Raw genomic sequence first — 20,732 nt, 5'->3', positions numbered from 1 at the left:
CTATAAAACCTTTTTTTTTTACAAAAGTTATGATCTAAAGGATTACAACTGACTATATTTTATTTAATTTTTATCAAAAACAATTTTCATTAAAAAAAGTAGCATCACTCAAACCCAAAATACAATTTCATTTTCAAAACAGGATCACATTTTTATAGTATTTTAATTTTTATTAATTGTTATTTTCTGAAGCCAAAATAATGAAGATCTTAATATTTAAGAGAACTGGAAAGACAATAAAAGTCTTGAAAGTTTTAAGATTATAAGAGCCAGTTTCATAATACAATTAAAGGGACTTTGATTTAGAATGTGAAATTTTTGTCAAGTCCGTTCAGTAGAGTAATCAGCACAATCTAAACAACATTTAATTTAATGCTCCTTTAAATTCGATTATCAAACTGGACCTAAGCAAATTTTTTCTGCAGAAAACTTTGAAAAATATTTGAACGAATCTTTAGACCGCGTCCCTATTGAAGGTCTTGAATGTTTTACAAAGTAATTGATCAAAATCAAATTTGGGGTCTAAATAACTAATTTTTAAACTCATTGTAACAATTCTTTTTATTCTTCTTTTAAATTTCGAGTCATAGCTAGCCGAAGATTATTATTTTTCTAGAATTCTAATAGCTTTTGGGTGAGAAAAAGCAAAACACGCTTACTCTATTTTATTCTAAATTTTATTCATTCAAACTTTGTTACATTTTGAACTCAATTTCGTTCACAAATCTTGGGTTTTCTTATTAAAAAACCCCGAATTATGAACCAAAACCCGACCATCTGTCTGTCCAGCCACACGAATTAGCAACGACCGGATTGAAAGCAATTATAAAAGTACTTCTAAGAAGGTGGTTGCACGCAATAGCAGCCTCGAGGGACCACAGCACCGTATTATTATAGGAGCCCCCGGGCACGTGCCGGCTACCTCCACCGACCTCTGACACGCGGCTCGAAATGCTTTCTTAACCAAGCGAACCTCCGGTCTTCATGTCAGGTAGACTGAATTTACATAAAGAAAATCGACTCAAAAACGTGGTTATTATCAGAAACAAGCGGCTTTCTGTGTGCAATGAATTAACCAATTAGAGCACAAAAGTCCATTGTTACTGTAGTTTCAGTTTTGCCAATATTGGCTCTCAATTAGATCTCCATTAAGATTTTCCTTATTTGCTAAACGAGCTAACACCTGTAGATGTTTGTACTTGTTTCAATTTTACGATTCGTTGATTCAGGAACCTCTCAGAAAATAAATCTATTAAAATACAGTAAGTAAAAGGCTCGTGCTTGCAATTTACTCTCTACTGGGCGAAAAAATCATGTAACACTTGACTTGACTTTTTCTTCCTCCTTCTATCACTGACACTTTCCGGAAAAAAACAAAATGGCCTAAAGACACACAACATGTTGATTTAAAGCAGCTGCGAGCAGCGATTTTTACAAATATAATAATATCTCTCAATGCCGGAAGTGACCCAAGAGCCTTTATAGCTCACCGGATTATTTATTAAGAACTTGTCCGGTAGTTAATGCATTAAAATGGTATTTTGTCCTTATAAACACAAACAAGTTTAAGCTTAATTAATTTATTTATCTGGTTGTGGCGGCGCTTTTTAATCATACGAAGGCACGACAATGTCGGAATTTCACGAACGTGTTGCAATCCGACCCAGATGAGACCATTTTGATGGAATTATCCATCATGGGACATGGGCATGGATTGTCACGGTCTCGTACGCTATTTTAATCCAGACCATACAGTGTGGCCAACCTGATTATGGGGAGAAACAATCGTGGATCGTGGGTGGAAACTATGCAAAAATTGCGCCCACCTGCAGCGATACACAGAGTGGCCCAAAATAATACTTAATTGGCTTAATTCGAAGTTAACGAATCGTGAGCACAACCTTTAATTTACCCCTGAAAAAATGCATTAATCAGTTTAATTTATATAAATTTTATAGCTGTATCAATACAGTTAGGTAATATCAGATGCTAGCTACTAATAAAATTTACGCACGAGGTAAAATCCAACTTAATGAAAATAGTTTTAATTAAAGTTATCTGCCGGTATCAGATTACATATGTAGCATCAATTTTGATTTTATCATCGATCGTAAATTTTTCTTTTATGTTATAATTTAACAAGGAGAAAAAATGCTTGCCCTGGCCTGGATCCGTCAATCTTGCAAAGTTGTCGTTAATTGTGTCGTTTCTGTATTTGGTCGTGACATATAGCATTTTTCCGATAATGGAAAGGTTAATCAAGCAGAAGAACAGCCTTGTAGGTGACATCAATCTAACCGCCAAATTATATGGTAAAATGACCATTTGTATGCAACTCCGTTAAATGCTTTTAGGATTTTTTAAATTAAACTTGATGCTTTTATTGTCGATTAGACAAAATTAAATGAATGGAAGGTATGTAATAAAAATCCGTCGAGTGATGCAAAAATTTAGGTTGGAATTGGTAGTGAAAGTACGATAGAAGAATTCTCTAGTCATGCATTAAGGTACAAGAGTCGGAAAATGTCTTTAACAGGACTAAAAATGTGCTGATGTGCATGTGGAACGATCGTGTAATAGTGAAGTACTTGTCTTTGAATTGAAACAGTAAGATGACAGGCGGAAACAATGAATATTTGATATTTTGCATTTGAGACAAGGCAATGATTTTACCAAAAATACAACAAAAAAATCGAATTTGAAAATTGAATTCAAAATGTTGGTCCCCAAAAGTGATTTCAGGGTCAAATCAAATCCTGGTTTCTGTCTCACAAATCCCCGCTTTCGACTTAAAATTTTATCTTTTTGTTGAAGGTTTTAGAAATTTTGATGTCTTGTGACAAAACTTTTACGAATGTTTGTAATAATTTTACACACGCACAAAATAGGATTAAAAAACTGAAATTTTTTATGTAAACTTCCGGTGTATCGACTAAAAAACAGAATTCTTGGTTTATTCCAAATTAAAAAGTCGTACAAATCAATTTTTGTTCAAAATCAATTTTGAAAAATTGTTACGAGTTTCTGGTGATAATATTTTAAATTGCCATAAAAAACAGCTTAAATTTTAAACACGGAATCCTGGGCAGACTTTTCTTGTCATTTCAAAAAATGTCAATGTAAATGCACCTTTACCGTCATTATGACTGATATTAAAAAAACTGCCAAATTAACTTTGACATACATCAATTTTTGCAAAATGCCAGCTGTATCAATTTTTAATAAATCTCGGTGACTTTAGGGATCCCAAAAACTCCGACTTTGTCAGTCTCAAAAAGACAAATATGCCAAACATTAAAAGCTTGGTTATGAGTACTTAAAATATAGTTTAGAAATTTTGACAACTGAATGACACATCTGACCAGTTTTCCGTGTCCCTCACTGTAAAAATTTCGTTTTTTTACAACTTAAGAATCGAAAGTTAAAATTTTTGACTTTAACAAAAAACATTAAAAAAACAAGAGCATTGATTAAAAAATAGGAATTCTGACTTCGATTTTTAAACGCAAAATTTTGTAAATTTTGAAAAAAGCCTGAATTTGGATGTGTAATATACAGGTATGCCAGAACTCGCGCCCCAGAGAAAAATGCCATATAAGGTAAGATACCAGGAACATGGAAAAAATGTTAAAAAAAATATTTAGAAAAATTTTGAAGTTATGAGAGTTTAAATTTTGCTTTTTGACTTTATTTATTCCTGTTGGGAAAATAATTTTACAAGTTTTTTTGCTAAAGACTATTAGAAGAGGAAATAAGTAAGCTGTATCCTAAATTGTAACTCTGTTCAATGTTATTTGTAACTTTTATTGGCAAAATTTTTGTACCTTTACTAAATAATTGTAAAGAAACATATACAAGATCATTAGTATAATTAAATAGATATAAAATGTCAAATGTCAAAAAATAAATGTCAAAATTTTTTGACAGATAGAATTTTTTAAACATTTTTTCCATGTTCCTGGTTTCTTATCTTACTTGAAATTTTTCTCCGGGGCGCGAGTTCTGGCGCACCCTGTATTGAGAATTTATTTATTCTTGATTTAGAAAAAGTGATGAAATGAATTATAAAAAGATTTTCCAAGAAAGCCGTTCAAATCTAAAAAAACCTCATCTTAAACAAAAAAAACTCTAACTGCGTCTAGTAAAATTTAAAATTCTGAACTCCAAAAAATTTCAAACTGACAAAATAAATCCCAATTTTCCGCTAAAAATTTTATCTTTTCATTGTAGGATTTATGGTTTCTAAGATCTAAGATCAAATTCTAATTATTAATTTTCGGCATTTCTTAAAACAGGTTAGTTTTGAAAATCGAATCGTGGTATTTGAACTCAAAAACAGTTTTTTATGAAACCAAAATTCTGATTCATTTTGAATTGAATTTATTTTGGACTAAAAACTGAAAATTTAAAGTTTTGTATAATTTCAGAATAAATTTTTACTTGTAAATTCCATTTTTTGACTTCAACTTGTAATCGTAGAAACAAATTTATAAAATTAGTCTTTTAATTTGTAACTTAAAAATTCAAAATAATAAAAGTCAATTTCATACCAAAAACTGGTCCTGTATTAAAAATTTTCAAATTTTGACTTGATTATAAATTCATTTCATGGTTTTGCTGTGCCATAAAAAGGCCTGAGACCTCGCACCTCCGAATCCTAAATTCCCCAATTTAGTGTTGCCATTTCCGCGATAGCAATCACTCGATAAATAAAATATCTAATAGCCATCAGTTCTTTCCCATCTCTCGATCACTTGCTGTTTGTTTAATTTTATTAATTTTTTGACCCGTGGTACGTCTCGTCGTGATTTTGCTGTTGAAAACACATTGATTTATCGTAAACTTAAGCTTATGTTAATCATTTTGAAAATCCAGATCCGTACTCGAAAATAAATCATTCAAAGTCGATAACGCGTGGTCATACACAATACAAAGTGAATGACCTTCTTCTGTAACTCTGTAGAGATAAAAACTCGTATAGCTATCGGCAGCCATATATATAATGCGTATAAAATAAATTGCGTCCGGTTGTCCGTTGATGTTTTTTTTTTCTTGAATCGCTTTGAAATGTCATAAACCGGAGTGAGAGTCCCGGATTCGTGTTGGAGAGAACGCCCTTGCTAGGTCGCACACACACACACACACACACACACATCAAGGAGCGGCGATATCGAGGGGGCATTGGGAGTTCAGGGCGCGGCTGTGACCCGCAGCCACTCGGCAGGGCCGCGCCCCGCACTCGCGAGGTCACTCGCCGCCTGAACCAGATCAGATCGGCTAAATAACCTGTCCTGTCTTGTATTGACCACCGGTGAACGGGCTCATGCACCACGGCCGCTGCATTCCTGCCCGGCTACCGGTCACCAGGGACGACTTCATTACGGTCCTGGAGACATCGATGCGACGCCACGACACTAAACTCATTTTTTACCAAACAAAATCCGATTCGTCTAGTGTGAACTTGACTCAATGGCCAGAGTGACTCAGCACGAAAGTAATAAGAGGATTATTGGGCCAATAAATATTTCAAGCGGGCTCTGAAAGATATTATCATTATCGTCATTACATTTTTGAACCGCAACACGATGCTTCAAAGAAGCGCTTTCAGGATCCAATCAAATATTAGGTGGCGAAAGTGCAAATCATAGGGTGTCCTAATTACGTTTCTCACAATTTTTTATTACGAACCATTTGGTTTGAATTGAAAATCTTAGGTCGTAAACTAGTTTTGAAAATTATCGAGTTTTATGGAACATTTTTATACAACTTTTTATACAAATAAATACAGGGGTGTTTCGTTTTTATTATTACATATTTAAACAGGTGATAAAATATTCAATTCTATGGCAAAAGTATCCTATAAACATACAGGGTGTATCAGAAATATGTGTCTTAATTTTAACACATCTCGATAAATCATACATTTTTTCTATTTGTAATTTTTCAATAAAAGCTTTGAAATTTGATTTAAAATTTGGAAAATATAACATATTAAAAGGTTTACCCGCCTATGGGTACAGGGCCGTTTAGGGGGTTCAAACACCCCCCCCCCCCCCAAAATGCTGAGCACTTTGTTATAAGTGTTAAAAATTTAGTTTTTTTGTTATTTCAATGAGTTGATTTTAAATTTTTGTGAATTAATTTTTCATGTGTTAATTATACAGTGTTTCATTTTTATTGTTAGGTACAAATTTAAATAGTTAATAGAATATTAAATTTTAAGATAAAAGTGTTTTGAAAAATGCTATGAAATGGAGCTACACCCCCTAAAAAAGGTACGTTTTTTTAAGGGTTTTTCCTATTATTTCAGAATAGATAAAATTATAAAATTTGGTACCTTTATATGTACACCCAAACAAATGCCAAATAACAAAATTTTTAATCAGGGGCGTCCTAAACGGTAAAACAAATTTAATTTTTAATTTTTATGCTGTTTATGGTCTGTAACATAAATTTTTAAACCGATTTTTACAAAAAATCCGTAAATTGTATCGGAAAAACACAAAGACTTTTTTTATGAAAAACTATGAAATTTTGTTGCTGAAAGTGGCAAGAAACCACAGGCAAAATAGTTAGAGTAAATTTTTACCCTAATCCCATCTAGTTTAGGAAGCACCTAATTAAAAAAAATTACATTTTATTTTTGTACTCGGTTTAGGTGTATAATAGTTATCATCTGTAGCAAATTTTGAAATTTTTTTCTAAAATGATTTCGGAAATATTGAAAAATAAACTATTAAAAGACGCACCCCTTGCGTAGCATTTTTCGATATATGTTCATAAAAAAATTTTGTTTTAAAAATGAATATTCATCTCCTGTTTAAATTTGCAACAATAAAAAGTATTAAAAATTTATTTTATTTTATATTTATGAGTTAATTTGAATTTTTTTATGTTTAATTAGGATCTCTTATTTTAATTTAAAATAAAAACGTGTACTTAGAGATTTTTGATTTTTTATCCGCCTTCTTTCATTTCATTTTCATGGGCCAACAAGAAACCCCCCCACCCCCCCGAAATAAAATCCTGGTTACGGCCCTGTATGGGTATCAAATTAAAAATTCTCAAATATTTTCATTGTGATAGAAATGAAATTACATTAAAAGAACTGCATTGTTGTGATTATTTATTAACATTGAACGGCTCATTTAGACAAAATTATGGGGAAAAACAATAAAGTTGTTTTACTTGGTGAGTTCTTTCACGTATTAAAATTAACACACGTATTTATGATACACCCTGTGAGCGGCAAAATTATGGAATAATCTTATTTATTAAAACTGAAAATATTTTGTTTGGATAATTTCTGTCGAACATTTCGCTCGAACAGGTTAATTTTCTTTTTAAAATATACAAAATTCTCAACTTGATTTAAAATTGTATATTTGTTTTTTGTTTATGTTATTCCAATTTTTGGATGATTTTCTTTCAAAAACTTTATGTACTCGTAACATTTAATATTTTGGTGTTATCATTTCGACAATTATAAGATCTATCGAATTGAAAATTAGGGATTTCTTTTAAAAAAAGATGTAAGGGACTGACACCCTCTAAGATAGATAATTTTTAATGCGCTTTTTCCAATATTTCAGAATAAATAAAGTTATAAAATTTGATACAATTGATTCAAAGATCAAATGTTTAAATTTTTAATCAGAGGCCTCCTAAACTGGAGGACATGGAGTAAAACGAATTTAATTTTTATTTTTTATGTTGTTTATGGTCTGTAACATACATTTTAAAACTGTCGTTTAAAAAAACCGTTTTTTGTGAAAAACTAACAAATTAGAATTTTGTTGATGAAACTATAGCCAAAATAGTTAGGGTACTTTTTACTTTATACCCCCTAGTTTAGGATTAAAAATTTCGACATTTTATCTTTAAGTTCATAGGTGTAAAAAGGTTATTAGCTGTACAAAATTTTGTAATTTTATCTCAAATGGTTTCTGAAATATTGGAAAAAAACCTTGAGAAACGCATCCTTTTCAAGCTCTCTTATATAGTATTTTTCGATACATGTTCATAGAAAACTTTTGTCTAAAAACTGAAATGAATATTCTATCTTGTTTTTTGAAACAAGAAGAACGGAATACCTTGTATAAAGTGTAAATTATCATTATCAAAGTTTTTTCTCTCAACAGAGAATAAAATGACGCTCTATTCCCTGTTTTTTGACACTAGATGACATAATTTTTCTAACAAGCATAATTTTTGTTAACACGGCATTTGACTTATAATGGTAAAAATAAAAAACCTCTAACACGTCCCATTTTTAATTAATATTTTTTTAATAAACGTTAACCTATGGCATTATTATGGGAAATAAATTTATATTTCATACTTTACTACTGATTTGCGATTACAAAAAGATTTGTAATCGCAAATCAATTTATTTTCCGTTTAAACAAGTGAGAAAATGGATCTTTATGTATAAGACAAAATTGCCCTAAAGTAAGTGATGCGAAAATCCCAGAAGGAATTTTCGTAGGACCTCAAATCCATAATGAAGTTTTTATACAAAAATTAAATACTTAAAAAATATGTAACTGCATGAAACTCATTTAAAAGTGTATTCCTCAGATTTCTTGCAATAACAGAAATGAAAATTATTCAATATTTTATTTAAAAACTATTGGAGAATTCTAAAAAGTGCATTTCCGATTCGAAGGACTGTAAGTGAAAAACAAAATTGTTTTCATTAAGATATTAGTGCCATGGAAAAAAGGTCTCAAGGGATATGGGATTTGACAATGATGGGAGATTGTAAAAGAAAAACTTTACTCCTCATAAAAAATTGAAATTCTTGAAAATATTTTTTTGTTTTTGTGTTTAATTTATTATCTAGTGTTCCATTTTGTCTAGTTTAAAATTAGAAATGATTTAATACATTTTTTAGTTCAGTCTATATCGTGAATATGAGTGATTACTTAGACCACTCTTTACATATGAAAACAAAAATAATAAAAAACCTTTCGTGATGGAGAATTTTGGAGATGGAGATTTTCTCAAAATTACATAGGATACAAGTATTTTTAACAATGTTAGAAAAAAAATTGAAAAACGTCGCCTAGTGTAAGCTGGTACTTTATTCCCTATCGAATATAATAAATGAAATTTGTTCTTTCAGAAAAAAAAAATTTTGCATGATAAAAATTTAAGGTTTTTTTTAGAATCAAGAGCATGTTAAAAAATTATCAAGCTTTTACAACAGTGGAAATATGTATTTGTGAAACAGTAACTCTCACCATAAAATAAAAATCAACATAGTGAATATGGAAGATTTTAGCATTTTTTCAAAATTGTGTGAGCTAGAGTCCAACATTTTGTAACAGAATTCGCAAAAATCATTTTGTTTTTTGAATCAGAAACTTGTTCTAAATCTAGAATTTGTTAATTTCCGGTTTCACAAATCGAAATTGGGTGAATATTTCACTACCAATTTTTTTATTCAGTGCCATCTGCTGTTTCCTGTGCTAACTAACATTCCCAAGGCAATCAAAGCAATTTTCTCTTACGTCTAAGCATGACCGGTCCGGTTTGTTTAATTTTAATTTTTTATCTAAGCCTCACATTGCTACCAACCAACCCAACATAAATAAATTCCTTGCAGTAAATAAAACGTTTCAATATTCTTTTAATTAATTATAAAAAAAAAGAAAAGAGCAATGAAAAGCGCGACCGGCTTCATTAGCTCGATAATTTATTGCCGTCTCTTTTGTGTTAAACTTCCTTGACAACTATTTCAAGCCTTAATCGCGTACAAATTGGCCGACATAATGAACACGTTTTAGATAATTCCCCTGCATCGTAAACCTCCGCAAAACCCCTAGATGCGGACCCATAAATTATCGCACATGTTTCGACCGTAAACAGATCTGATAATCTCATAGTTGATTTTAAGTACCCCATAAACCTGCCGCCGCGTTTATACTCATTTTTGACCGAATCAATCTCTGGCGAATCGGAATTTGTCGTGGGTTGGTTTCATTGGGTCAAAATAAAAAACCACGGTGAAAGAACCAAAATCAGACCCAATTACATTTTTAAAGGACAAATCAAATATTTGTCAAATGTTCGGCTAGAGGTGACAGTTGAGGACGCGTCTAGTGTTTGCTTAAACAATTATAAAAGTGAAGGGACTTTTATAACAATTATTTAACGATTGATTGGAGGAAATCTCTCAAAAGAACCGTAAACCAAGCAAAAAATCTACAGTAAATATCGATATATAAATGGCACGCACGAGCAAACAGGTGTTATTACGATTTATAATGTAGAACACGTGGGTCAGCTCTGAGTGGATTTTTGTGTCTGTTTGAAAATGACTAATGAGATCATGCAAAAATGATCAAATAATGAAACGCAACAACTTTTAACACAATTAGGTGTTGTGAAGCAATTCGTGAATATAATCTACGGTCCTGTAATAACTCCAAAGTGTAGATACATTCAACGATAGAGCATAAAGTGGGCAGAAGATTAGATGTTAAGTGGTATAGAGTGTGTAGAAATGTGTGCGGTGGCCCGAGAACAACACGAACACTGGCACGGGCCTTCTACTAATAGTTCGCGTGTTTGGCTTGCACGCATCTGTACTAGACCAGCACACGCCGTTCACTAACCGTTCCACTTCTGCACTATTTCCATTTTTTTTATATACAATGAAATTTAATTCGGTTCGAGTTCGAGTAAGAGATAATTAATCTTTTTGGCACTGGAGGTGGGTGCTGGCGTGACCAAGGCTATGTTTTCGGGGGAATCGTGGCTCTTTTCAATGGAAGAAGACCGTTAACGAAATTTTTAAACCGGATATAAGTTTTATTCGAGCGCAGTGGCACACTGTTGAAGTGGATTTCACGCCATAAAAAATCCTGAGTAGTTTAGGGAATTTTTGAAAAGGAGAATTTAAGGCAAAAATCTCTAAAGTGTCAAAATTTCAGTTCAGCAGATTTTGAATTCATTTGTGTTACAAATAAAAGCTTTTTGAAGCTAAAGTCAAAAAACAACTTGAATAATTGCCAATTTTAGTATTGTAGTGCAGGGTGAATAAAAAGTATGGACCCAAGCGGTTTTTTTTAGATCTTTTGCTTCCTTAATTAAAATAAAATTAATAAGAATAATCTTAATAAAAATTAAAGTGCTATAAATATTGTTACCGTGTTTTGAGAATAAAATTTCGTTTTGTTTTTGAGTTTTTTTGTCAAAATGGCAACTTAGGTATGTGAAAATTTTTTTGATAAAAATAGAATATAAAGTAGATAGCTGTAATCCTTAGATTATAGCCTTTATAAAAAAGGGTTTTGTAGTGGGTTGCCATTTAAAAAAAAAATTTTTGCAAAACTCAAAAAGAAAAAAAAAACATTTCGAAAAAATTTAAAATTTATTCTTGACTCAATTCTTGATAAAATTTTCTAGTACTCGAAATAAATCTAAATTATATACAGGGTGAATATAAAATATGGAACCAAGCGGTTTTTTTTAGTGCTTTGCCTCTAGAAAATAATAATTAATACAAATTAAAGTAATATAAAAATGTAATCGTATTTTGAGAACAAAATTCTGTTTTGTTTTTGAGTTAGGTACCTATACGATTTTTTTTGTCAAAATCGCAATTTATGTAAAAAAATTATTGAAAAAATTAAATATAAAGTAGATAGTTGTAATCCTTAGATCATAACCTTTATTAGAAAGTGTGTGTGTGGAAAAGTGGGTTGCCATTTAAAAAATTAAAATTTTTGTAGAAATCAAAAAAAAAATTTGAAAAAATTTATTCTTGATAAAACATCACATTTTTATAGTACTTTATGGTACATCAATTAGTTTTTCAAAAAATGCATAGTTTAAGCAAAAAACGTTTAGTTCCATACTTTTTATTCACCCTGTATGTATATTCGGATTTTCCAATTTGGTTTCTAAAAGAATTGAAATTTAGACATTCAAAATCTGAATTAAAAAAAAGAAATTTTAATTTTTATATCCAGTACCTATTAGAGCTTCTAAGTCCAATTTATGTCAAATTATAAGAAATGTCAATTGAAAAACTTTGTAAACTTTACGTTTACAGAAAAAACTATTAATGGCCTTTCCTTCCAACAGGGAATAAAGATAAAAAAGATAATAATCTGGTACTTTGTTCTCTCGGGAATAAAATAACTGAAATACCAATTTTTACTCTTAAAAGAAATTGAAGTTTAATAAATTGAATATTTTGAATCTTTTTTGGCACAAACAAACTCTTTGATAGTTGATATCGATGTTAACTCTTAAAATTACAACTGAATAAACTGAATATTTTAGCAAATTATTTGATATTATTTGAAAAACTTATCATTTTTTATGTTATTATTAATTTAGGCTTATGAGAGGAAAGAAGCTCTAGAAAAACATCGCAAATAAAATAGTAAATAGTTGTTTATTCCTTTGACACATAAATAACTATTAATTTCATTTTCTATAGTTTACAAATGTAAAAACTTTGTTTTGTTTTATGCATTTATTCAATCATTATTTGTTTTAAATGGACTTTACTCAAAAACTGCTTTATCATGAGCTGTAAAAACGCCTTTTACAGCCTGCAAATAAAATGTAAAGCTGTTTTCGCCACAAAAGTAAGCACATTATTCTATTTATTCCATCATTAAAACTTCTTTACTTCGTTTTAATAAACCCATAAACGTTTTCTTCTCATCCATGACTTCTACAGCTTTTTATACAAAATTGCAAAATTTCTCTCCATTTTTGGTGCGAAAATTTAATGTAGAAAGCAATGTGGATTTGTAAATTCAGGAAGCAGATGATGTTTATATCAAAAATAAAAATTTATTTCGGTAAAGTAAGTTTTATAAAAATTGTAAATTTCTTACATAATAAAATTTGAATTGTATAATTTTTAAAGAAGTTAAGTTTAACATTTTTTACTAGAAAGGTGAGAAAAAAGAATTTTAAATCTGAGAAATTCCTAATTTTATACGTTTGCAAAATGGTCTTATATTGAATTAATAATTTCTGCAATCTTACAACCAGAATTTATTATAAAATTCTTGTTTAGTTTTTTATTTGTCATATTCGACAAAACTGCTTCATTACAAGCTGTAAAAACGCTTTTTACAGTCTGTAAATAAAATCAAAAATCAAAATAGCGGTTTTCTCCTCAAAGTAAGCATATTGTTAGCATTTCATTACTTCGTTTTGTGTTAACTTTTCTTACAAAAAAAGATTTCGTGTTTTGTTACATCGTGCGTCCCCTGTCGCCACCTCTCCTAACTCTCTTTCTCGTTTCAGAACTTCCGCGACCAGAGAATAGATGGCTCCGGTCTGCCTCTCCTGACTGAAGAGCACCTCACCACAACAATGAACATGAAACTGGGGCCGGCCCTGAAACTGCGCTCTCTCTTGGCGAAAAAAGTCGGCTCTTGCAGCGTGTGTCTCCACTGTACCCATTGTCACAACAGTACCGGATCCCCGGAGCCGTCAAACACCGCCGGAAACACTTCAGATTCCGGTGGCGCGTCATGATCGTCCACTGCCTATTATTTATTTCGTTTTATTGTTGTACTTAGAATGTTCCGGGATAAAGTACAAAGAAGACATAGAGAATAGAGCGCGCGAGCTGAAATCCTGAAGGAAAAAACGAGACGTGCCTGTTGACTAACTGCTCATTTAATTATTACGTAGAATAGTTCCTAAATTTTTGATATGATATCCAACGAATTTGTGTGTATTATTGCTCAAGAGGTGCAAAATTTTGTAAATTGTATAGATAAGTGTTAGATGTTACGATTAAGATAGATTTGCTTCTTCTTAAGCTATATTTTGTACAGTATTTTGTTAATTCATGTACCTTGTATTGATTGAAGTTAAAATTATTTTATATAAAGAATTTAAACTGAAATGAGTTTTTTAATCACCCCACCTAAGAAATTAATTTCCTCTAACAAATTGATTGAGACAAGACTTTCGTCGCAATTATTCCAGAAAATGTTGCCGTAATCACTTGTAATTAATAATAGAATTATAAAAAACGTTGCAACTTTCTTTCAAGATAATAAATTCTGACTACAAGAATTTTTATTTGGTGCTAAAAACTGGGATGTATGTTTGAGACATCATAAAAGGAGGTGTAAAGTTGTAAGATATGAGCTTAAATGGCAAATCACAAACGTTATAAATACGTGACACGTATAACAAGACGCTAGATACGATCTTTGTATTTGTTGAAGGTTCCCTTAGTGGTTTTCAAAGCCGTAAATCGTGCAGAAGAATTAATATTTTATTACGTGTCACTAGCAGACTGTTTCCAAATTGAATTAAAAATAAAATAAATTTAACAGCACTAAAACCTGTCAATAATTATTTAAATTTGTACATAATCGTGGAAATAAAATAAAAACGTGTCTCGTAGTTGGCATTATGTCCAAAATTCCATTAAACTGTCGCATCTGTGAGCTTCGTATTATCAAATATAGCAACCAATCGGAATAAGAAATGAGTCTCGTCGCCCCCTGGAGACATTTAAAAGGCCATCCGTAGTTTACGCAACCACCCACGCAATAAAATCCAAAAAAGTGAAATTTCTTTAAACGTCTTTATTCAATCTACCAGCTACGTCATGTAAGTTAATCGAGATCAAAAATATGCAATTTAACATTTAAAACACTTTTTATACCATCATTTTTATTTTACATAATACAGCGAGATTTTCCAAAAACGCAAAAAGGTGGAAAGTGATGTCAAGTTGTTCATTTCCGGAAGCAGCTGATTGGGTTGAAGTAGCATTGGCGGTAGCGACTTTGACGTTTGGCTTCCGGCGAGCGTAAGGTTTTATCCCAACCCAAATCGCCACCTGTTTGACTAGAGATTTCAGACAGTCGCTGCGCCAACAACATCTCCAACTGCCACGGTTTCAGGCCCGAATCCAACAAGTTGTTGCCGTCCTGCTCGGCAACCACCTGAAATTTCAACGGCAAGGCCGAATAAGCAAAGACAACTGGACCCAATACTCAAATTAAATAAAAAACTATGAAGAACTTAAAACAATCTGAAAAAGAATATTTCAAAAGTCAAACACTAAAAAAAATTGCACCAGATGAATCAAGTTTGCATGCATGCATTACACTAAATTTAATTCAATAATAATAAATAAACTATTCAAATGCCGATAGAAAATTAAGAAAGAGTAGATTTTGGGTGTAAAAAATGTACATTTTTACGGTAAAACTGCAAAGGACAAACTTTTCTTGCGTTACCTGAAACGAGCAAATCTGAAATTAAAACTTCATTATATTGATCCTTTAAAGAAAAGTTCATTAACAAACAAAAGTTAAATAACAAAAATATTTGTAAAAAAACATTATTTTAATAAACAGCATCTCAAAAAAAACAGCTTTATGATAAAAAACAAAGTAATTTTTAACAAAAACAATTATTATTCAACTAATTAATTAATTAAATGTGCTTTACATCGATGTCAAAAAAATTAAACCGCCAATATGATGGACTTTAAGAAGCAGACAAAAATTAACTTTTCTTCTTAGTAGATCAGAATAATAAAGTTTTAATTACAGATTGGCAGCACAAAATGTTATTTCTTTGAAGTTTTAGCGTAAAATCAAAGACAATATTTTTCCACTTGTAAACTCAATCTGGTAAAATATGGTAATATAAGGTTTAAAAAATGGAAATTAGAATATCTTTTGGGTGGAATCATAAAATAGTCCAATAAAATATACAGGATGAATATACAGTATGTCCCCGGATTGAATTTACAAGAAGAAAAAAAAATCTATCTTTGATTTTACGCCAAAACTGCAAAGAAATAACATTTTTTGCTTCACTTGAAACGAGCAAATCTGTAATTAAAACTTCATTATTGTGATCCAGTGAAAAGGAAAGTTAATTTTTCTCTTGATTTTGGACTTAAAATAAAACCGCCAATGTGATAGGAAAAGCAGAGAAAAATTATTCCAAAGTCCAAAATTAAGAGAAAAACGAACTTTTCTTTTTACTGAAATAGAATAATGAAGTTTTAATTACAGATTTGCTCGTTCCAGATAAAGCAAAAAATGTTTTTCGTAAAGAAAATATGAAAAAAGCATATTAAAGGTAAACAAACATGCTATCCGGCCTATAAATTGACTGTCGCGCACACAGAAAAAATATTTGCCAAAAGATCTTAAAACTAGAAACTTAAAGCTTCAAAACGCTTTTTTTAAAATGTTGATACGACCATTTTTCGTTGAGTTACAGCCTTTCAAAATTCACCAAAAAATTTAAGAAAATCTTTTGTTCCTTTTTTTGGAGTAGTGTAGTAGATTGTCATGTAAAAAAATTAAAAAATTTGTAGTATTCAAAAACAAAAGAAAATTTCGAAAAATGTTATTCTTGATGTAACATCATATTTTTATAGTACTTTATAATTCATCAATTAGTTTTTCCAAAAAATAAATAGTTTAAGCAAAAAACGTTTGGATCTATCCTTTTTATTCACCTGGTATAATTTCATTATCATAACTTTACAATACGAGTACCTATTTTACATTTTACATTTTTGTAAAAGGAAGCAAAAACTGGTGAATCAACCAAAATTTTGAGACTTGTATCAACCCTCAAGTGGTTTTAAGCCGATTTTATGACAAATACCCACCATAAATCTTGAGAAAACACCTCTTTCTATGCAATTTTTTTTTTATTTTACATTTCATGAAAAAGAAACGTGACTTAAAATAAAAATGCTAATTAAAAAAAATAGTTTAACGGTATTTAGCCATTACAAAAATAATAAATAAAATAAAACATAACAATGGAAAAAAATTATTACAGTTTTAAATACATATTTTTTTATTTATTTTTTATTTATTGTAAGATACTGCAATCAACGACATATTTCTTAAAAAAATTAAATTTAATAATCTTAATTAAAAAAAAACAAAACTGTAAACAATTTAAGAATTAGACAAAGTGGTATTCTATTTGAAAAAAACACCTTAACTTAATTAAAATTTTACTTTAATTACGAAGCGATGTTTTGGGGGCAAAACAGATTATAACTTTCGCGTTTCTGCTGTTTTATTTCAAAATTAAAAAAATTTGAGTTAAAACTTTGCGCAGATGCAGGGAAAACAATCGTTCTTCACGTCGAGTATAAAATTTGATAAAAGCCTCCACACTGAAAAATCTTTCAGCGCTAAACTTGTTGTCCCTAAACCCAAACATACTGATACACGCAATCCAGGCGCTGCACTCCAAGTGTAATATTGTGTTTTCAGACACCATTCACGTCAATTTAGGCAAATTTCAAACACAATTTTCAACGGTAAACTGAAATGGCAACGACAATTCTGTTATGAAATATTCCCTAAGATCTGAACTCAAAGCTCAATTCACATCGCTGTCGTCTTAAACGACAATAAATAAAATTTATTGCCCAACTCACCTGAGAAGCATCCCCAAAGTGGTTCGGACGTGCATTTGCCACCACCAGAGTAGCGATGAGGAAAATAAACAAGGTTTTGGTTAAGCAGTGAGGAAGCTGTGCGGCCATTTCTTGATATGTTAAAGCCTGAAAAACACAAAATTGTCTTTGCGAGAGAAAATAATCAAAAAATTCAATCCACTATCAAATTTCTCAGAAAAAAAAATAATTGAAATTTGATACAAGTTGTGTAACACATAATAAAAACTTCTGGAGTACTTTTGTACAACAATATATGACCCTAGAACAGCTTTATCGATAAAATGTCAGTCCTAACTTGGCAAATTATTTGATAGCTGCCAATATTTACGTTCAACTTTGAGGCAAAAATCCCCTGTTTGTGTAGAAATAAATATGAATTTTTATTAGAAAAATAAAAGTCAAAGAAAAAAATCTAAAAGCTCAATTAGAGCCGTGGAAAAATACGATTATGAGATTTTTAGCTTCGGCCGTAAACGTTGTAATAATAATTTTTATCGATATGGAGTTAATAGACAGCAAACTGTTGATTTTTTATGAAAGAAAAAGCAGAGTAATGGCTTAAGTAGGCCAATTACCGCGTCAAAAACACTGTGATTAGATTAAATGCGAATGAGAGTGTTGATGAAGGGGGAAAGCAAATTTTCGATAATTTTTCCGTTTAAGTTGCAAAGAGAAATTAATGCCTTCTCTTTAAATTAAATTTCCACCTGGCTAGTAGCGAAAAATCCTTGAGTAAATCTCATTTAACGTGCAAGAAACGCCGTGAATTCTATATTAATTAGGTAAACTGATGACTCGAGAAGGGATTAGCGAAGCTTTTAAGCTTTCACAACAGAACGAAAAGATGGGATTATCACAGCTGTAATCTCGTTTGTGCATTTCAGATGAGATCCCTATCATAGGGGTTTTCTACACAAACATGACTTTTGTGGCGTGAGGGTTTATTATCATACGTATACCGTTTTTATGGAGCGGAAGATGCGGATAACTTGCCCGAAGAAAAGTTTTATTAAGTTCGTACGTGGTCGACATTTCAAAAATTTCATAAAAAAGAGATAAACTTGCCGACTGCTGGATCTAAACAGCGAATGAAAATGAAAAATTTCAACGTTTGGTTTAGCTAAGACAAATTACGTCTAAATTATGAATAAAGGAAAGCTTTTTTCTTTATTATGTACTGAGAAAATTAAGGTGCTTTCGTTTAAGTACAAATCATCGTTCATAATTAAGATTTCTTGCCCCAGAAAAATACAATCAATCATTTAACACAAAATTTTACTTTCAGAAGTTAGAAAAACTCAAGCCCTTTGAGACAAAATGGTTTTAGATTTTTCCAGATTTCTTTACAGGAACATTTAAGTACTTTATTTATTTAGATCCTTAAAGCAACAATTAAAAGGTTTCGTCCCACAAAAGCTCAAATCGCAACAATAAAAAAAATCATTATTGTATCACAACTAGGGATTCCGTTTGAATTTTAAACGAAGTAATTGTTCTATTAAGTCCCTCCTTAAGTCCCAGTCCATCCGTTAGAATTACTGATGAATGAAAATTAATTATTCTGTAACAAGTCTGCCAAATTAATAGCTTTGCCCCTAAATAACAATCAATACAGCACTTGAGGAATTGATGAAATTCCAGTTTAAAATTTAGCCAATTAAAAACAATTCGTTTCAAGATTGATTACTTGTAAAAATTTGTAAAAACGCTACACTAGAAATGTAATTACTTTAATCATTTGCACTTTAGCGCGGAATTGTGTCAACACTTCACACGGGAGCTTTAATTACTCGCCAATTTTCTCGAATTACTCTTACCTTTTCCATTTCTTTCCTACTAGAGGTTTTTTACGAAATGTGAAATTCCGATCTGTCACACTTTCGTAAAATTTTCAAAAAACGGGATGATAATATTTACAAACGTGGTTACACTGGATTTTCCCAATTAAAATTAAAGCTCTAAAGCTTTAATAATTTTAGGTGCAGGATAAACAATCAAAGAGGCTTGACAATAGTTTGAAATTTTCGAAAACCACTACAAATATTTGGTTAATGAAATATCCACAATTTCTATTGCCTTGAGGCAGGTCACAGTAATTTTTCATTCGTCTGTGACACTCATTGTTCCATTGTAAATACCATTTGTAATTGACAAGTTTAATCCAATTATAGATTTTTTAAACATTAAAGAGCATCAAATTGGGTTTAAATTTTTAATTAAATAGTTAACTACCTCAAAGAATTTTAATATGTAAACTAAACAAATCTATTAAATTAATCCTAGTGCCAAGTCGGCTTTATGTTTCTCTAAATTGCGACATTGTGTTAGTCCTGGTGTTAATTTAAAACTAGAAAGCCTCGCCGTTTCAAATAACATAATTTGTAAACTCTTTGTTTGCACTAACAGGAATCTATTTGCAAAACTACGAATAAACAAAGTAACAATGATAGCATTTAATTTATTTTGTATTCTGCACATTAAACTTGAGTAAATCCCAAGTCTAAACAGTGCAAATATCACAAAACAAAAGCTGCCCTTAAATAAGCGACTTTCATTTATGACAAAAATTTTGAATTTCCCTGGAGTATAAATCGCAAACGTAAAACAAATAAAACAAAAAAGAGAAACAATAAATGATATTTATTTTAGTGCAAAAAAAACCCAACCAATGTTTAATCTTGTGAATAATCTCGTTAGAGTCGCTAGAAATTCAACTAGTCTTTGCATAATCCTAAATAGAGGAAGCAATTTGTCAAAAATTGCAATTTCCTACCTCCAATATTTGGCTGTAATTCAATTTTATATACGGCGGTGGAAATTTACAAAAATTTAAATTAAATTCGAAATATTTGCGACCGGCGTTACCATCAAGTTTGTAAAAGGCCGTCTCAAATGGTAATTTGCAAATTAATTATGAATCTTCTTAAAGTTTAATAGAGATGGTGGCGTGACATACGAGATATAACACGTTACCAAAAACTTTGATTGAGGGTTTAAACAAATAAGATTTTAACTCGCAAAGAATAAATGTTGCAATTGACGAAAAGTCGTAAAAAAACAAATAAAACACCAACTGATCAATAAAAATAACAGAATTACGGCAAGGTACATTGAACACTGTAAAAATTTTATCGCCCGAAACTGAAATGTTTTATTAAAAAGAAAATAACTGAAATTGTAATGATATTATAGGAAATAAAAAATACAGCAAAAATAATGGTTTTTAATTTTATTTCAGACATTAAACTCTAATTCTTTTTCAAAACTTTTAGCATTTTCT

The 20,732-nt window shown here is 30.7% G+C and overlaps 2 protein-coding genes across 5 annotated transcripts in view; one reads left to right on the top strand and one right to left on the bottom strand.

Moving 5' to 3' along the window:
• Positions 1 to 13,891, top strand: part of LOC123004276 — an 82,394-nt gene extending 68,503 nt beyond the window's left edge. For all 3 annotated transcript variants that reach the window (XM_044397456.1, XM_044397457.1, XM_044397458.1), the window contains one exon: positions 13,282 to 13,891. In XM_044397456.1, the coding sequence (XP_044253391.1) occupies positions 13,282 to 13,515 (234 nt within the window). In that variant the 3' untranslated portion in view covers positions 13,516 to 13,891. The remainder of the gene's footprint in view (positions 1 to 13,281) is intronic.
• A 685-nt stretch (positions 13,892 to 14,576) lies between these two features.
• The window catches only part of LOC123004281, a 35,054-nt gene continuing 28,898 nt past the window's right edge, over positions 14,577 to 20,732 (bottom strand). For both annotated transcript variants that reach the window (XM_044397463.1, XM_044397464.1), the window contains exons 2-3: positions 17,432 to 17,557; positions 14,577 to 14,948 (exon numbers count right to left, since the gene is read on the bottom strand). In XM_044397463.1, the coding sequence (XP_044253398.1) occupies positions 14,739 to 14,948; positions 17,432 to 17,557 (336 nt within the window). In that variant the 3' untranslated portion in view covers positions 14,577 to 14,738. The remainder of the gene's footprint in view (positions 14,949 to 17,431; positions 17,558 to 20,732) is intronic.

Source organism: Tribolium madens, unplaced genomic scaffold, assembly GCF_015345945.1.
Source record: "Tribolium madens isolate multiple individuals breed KSU strain unplaced genomic scaffold, Tmad_KSU_1.1 Scaffold_1;HRSCAF=32;Tcas5.2_LG8, whole genome shotgun sequence".
NCBI classification, from domain to species: domain Eukaryota; kingdom Metazoa; phylum Arthropoda; class Insecta; order Coleoptera; family Tenebrionidae; genus Tribolium; species Tribolium madens.
Note: the sequence above shows the minus strand (reverse complement) of the source record. Positions and strands in the feature narration are given on the sequence as shown.